Source organism: Solanum pennellii, chromosome 10 (genome assembly GCF_001406875.1).
Source record: "Solanum pennellii chromosome 10, SPENNV200".
In the NCBI taxonomy this organism is placed as follows: Eukaryota; Viridiplantae; Streptophyta; class Magnoliopsida; order Solanales; family Solanaceae; genus Solanum; species Solanum pennellii.
Genome location: NC_028646.1, coordinates 44,112,075 through 44,115,462, shown reverse-complemented (window position 1 = coordinate 44,115,462; position 3,388 = coordinate 44,112,075). Strand labels below are relative to the sequence as shown.

The window sequence follows — 3,388 nt, the reverse complement described above, 5'->3', positions numbered from 1 at the left end:
CTCAACGAAACATGCCAAGACACATAAGGTAGTTTCAAGGAAAACCTTTTAAACGTCATGAACGTTTGACCTCCAAACTTCACGAAACTTTACACGCTGTCTATAAATACCATAATAACTCATTTAAGGACCTAATTAACTCATGGAACATGTAAATAGGCACATAATCACATTCAGGGCACATAGGTGACTTAGTCGTCCAATGTCTTGGTCGTCCCTTTACGTTTGACTTACAATGCACCTAAACTCTTACACACTACCTCAATACCACATTATAGACCATTTTAGGACTTTATAAAATCAAGAAAACCATTTTAGGTTCTAACTTCTCCTAAGTTATTTTCGAGGTATTATAATAGTATATCAAGACAATATCATGTCAATCATAAAGTAGTCAAAAACTAGGGTTCATTAATTACATGGGTTCATAGGTTAATTGAGTCAAAATAGTCTAATTAACAATATTTAAATCAATATACAATTATTCAAAACCTTTAATGCAAGAACCCATGGATAGATCATATAATTGGACAAGTTCATATTTAGAAAACTTTAGAACTCTTTGAATTTTAGGCTCCTTGATAAATAGAGCTTCAACAATCAAAAATCATATCTCAATGATGTTAATCCACCAATTTTATGAAGAATCACCACTCAATTATCCAATCCAAGCTCTTCCTTGAGCTTTGGCTTCAATGGAGTTCTAGAGAATTTCTTAGAGATTTTGGGGTTTTGATTTGAAAGAATGAATTCATCTAGGTATTTAGGAATTATATAGATATTTCAAATACCCATAAGTAACAGCCCAAACTCTTGTTTGGACGTGAGGTAAATTTACCAATTCACCCCTTGACTTACAGTGTACCTGCGCAGTTGAATGCCCACATAGACGACAGCCCATTGACAGGTCGTTAGTCCACAAATGGACCGTCCTGGATATCCGTCGATGGGTTCAGGGACTAGACATTGGGAGATTGAACTCCCTAGGATAATTCTTTACCAAGGTCCTCCAACGATGGGGCGTCAACTGGCCAATGCGCCATCGTTTGGCTCAGTCGTTTGGGGCTGGTCCAACACAACTTTGGCTCAAGGAAAGGGTCCTTCTTCAAGGACCCTTGGATGGTCTTTGTGGACTTTTGCCAGGACATTTCCAACCTAAATACGTACATATACGATTTAAGTACCTCCCACATCAATTTCATACAAAACTAACACATAAAACTGTACGAAACATGCAAAGACACAGAAGGCTATTTCAAGGCAAACCTTTCGAACGTCATGGACGTTCATGAACGTTTGACCTCCAAACTTCATGAAACTTGACACGCTGCCTATAAAAACTATAATAGCTCCTATAAGGACCTCATTAACTCATGAAACACATATATAGGCACATAAAACACAGATAGGCACATAAACACACATGAGGCACATAGGTGACTAGTCATCGGACGTCTTAGTCATCCCTTGACGTTTGACTTCCAATGCACCTAAATCTTTAGACACTGCCTCTACACCACATTATAAACCATTTTAGGACCTTATACCCTCACTAAAAACATTTTAGGCTCTAGATTCACCTAAGTCTTTTCAAGGTGTCTCATTCTCCCCCAGTTGGAAAATATTCGTCCTCGAATGACACTTGCCACTCTCCAAACACTTCCAAGAGTAGATATTCAGCTAAAAAAAACTCATAACCATACCACATAAAACCTTATACAATACAAACATAAAGAATAAACAGAAATTTGACATAATCAAGAGACTAACAACACAACATGAAACTAGAAGAAATTCTATAACTCATCTTGTCGTAAGACTCACATCCTCCATTCCAAATAGTAAAAACTGATTTTATATTCATTATCATGCTCATCTACATCAGTTTACCACATTGCAACAATTTTCGACCAAAGAATGAATTAGCAAATTTTTCAAAAAAATATTTACAGTAAGCAGATTTTTCCTTGGCAGTTTTACAGTAAATTATGCAACATATTTCAAAATGCAACGTTTAGTCAATTAATGATGGATACATGCTAATATGCTTGATAAAATCATATCAACACATTTTAAAACATACTCATAACCTCATGAAATGAACAATTCAATGAATCAATCAAATTCAATTCCAATAAGACTCCTAAACACCATGCACATACAACATACTACTGGACAATCTAGTCATCAATAACCATACTCCCCCACTTAGAAGGAACTCATATCATTAAAGAGATAAAAACAATAACTTACCATCATCTTCATCAAAAGTATTAGGAGGAACTTGCTTGGCCTTCCTTTCTCCTATTCGCAAAAATAGGACAATCTCTCCTCTGATGTCCTTTCTTACCACATTCAAAGAAATTCCCGGTACCAACTTGACGCTTCACCAAGTGACTCTTCCGACAAGTGACACAAGTAGTCTTTCCACCTTGAGATCCACTACCCTTCTCAAGTTTTACCTTAGGAGAACTAGGTCCATCTTGAGTTAGAGCCCTGTTTTTGAACCTAGGTTGACTTTGATCACTTGAAGAACTTCTCCTCAAGATCCTTGCACTTTTGCTAAGTTTGGACTCTTCAACATTCCCCTTACCTTGAAAAAGGTCAATGAACCTCCCAATCTTCACCTTCCTCCTCACATGGAGAAAGTACTTCCCTAAGAAAGCCCTCTCGAACTCCTCCCACTCTATGGGACCGGACTCAACTAGACTTTTATCGTTCCCTTGAGTGTACCACACTTGAGAAACCTCTGTCAATTGATACAAAGCTAATTCCTCATTATCCCTAGAAGTCACCCCCATGGAACTCAACACCTTGTATACACCATGTAGGAACTCTTGAGGATTCTTTCCCACCTTAGAACCAAGAAAGAGAGGAGGATTCATCCTCAAAAAGTATCCCAACCTAGAGGTCATGGTACTCCCTAAAGCATCCACTATAGGCTCAACACCCCTTGTGACATGAGTTTTTATGACTCGGGCTAGTGCAAAGAGAGACTCCCTAATCTCTCCATTGGTCATATCCGGAGGAACCACCGAAACCTCATTTCCTTGAGGAACTTCCTCATGCACTCCTTCCTCTTCCCACCTTCTTGGGGCCATCCTTCTAGAAATTATATCCTATAAAAACACGGAAAACCATAAGAAAAGAGTACTCATAACTTTTACTCTACAGGACGTCATAGGAGTAGAAAAGAAAGGAAACTCTATCATCATAGATGTGTCGCGACTCACACTGATGGTCAAGACTCTACTAGACGTGAATTGATTAGACTTTTTTATTCCTAAGAACACTTTCATAACCTATGCTCTGATACCAAGATTGTCATATCCCGAGAGCACACCCTAGAAGATATGTCACTCTCAGAATGCAACTGGCGTACTTGACC

General features: G+C 38.2%; 1 protein-coding gene across 1 annotated transcript; it reads right to left on the bottom strand.

Annotated features, from left to right (window-relative positions):
- Positions 1-2,273: 2,273 nt before the first annotated feature.
- LOC107001280 lies at positions 2,274-3,101 on the bottom strand. The gene has a single exon (XM_015199391.1). It carries the CDS (start codon positions 3,099-3,101, stop codon positions 2,274-2,276), a length of 828 nt encoding a protein of 275 aa, XP_015054877.1.
- Between the last annotated feature and the right edge of the window lie 287 nt (positions 3,102-3,388).

What these genes read in the sequence shown, in the direction of transcription:
- LOC107001280 (XM_015199391.1), bottom strand. Translation starts at nt 3,101, where the DNA reads ATGGCCCCAAGAAGGTGGGAAGAGGAAGGAGTGCATGAGGAAGTTCCT.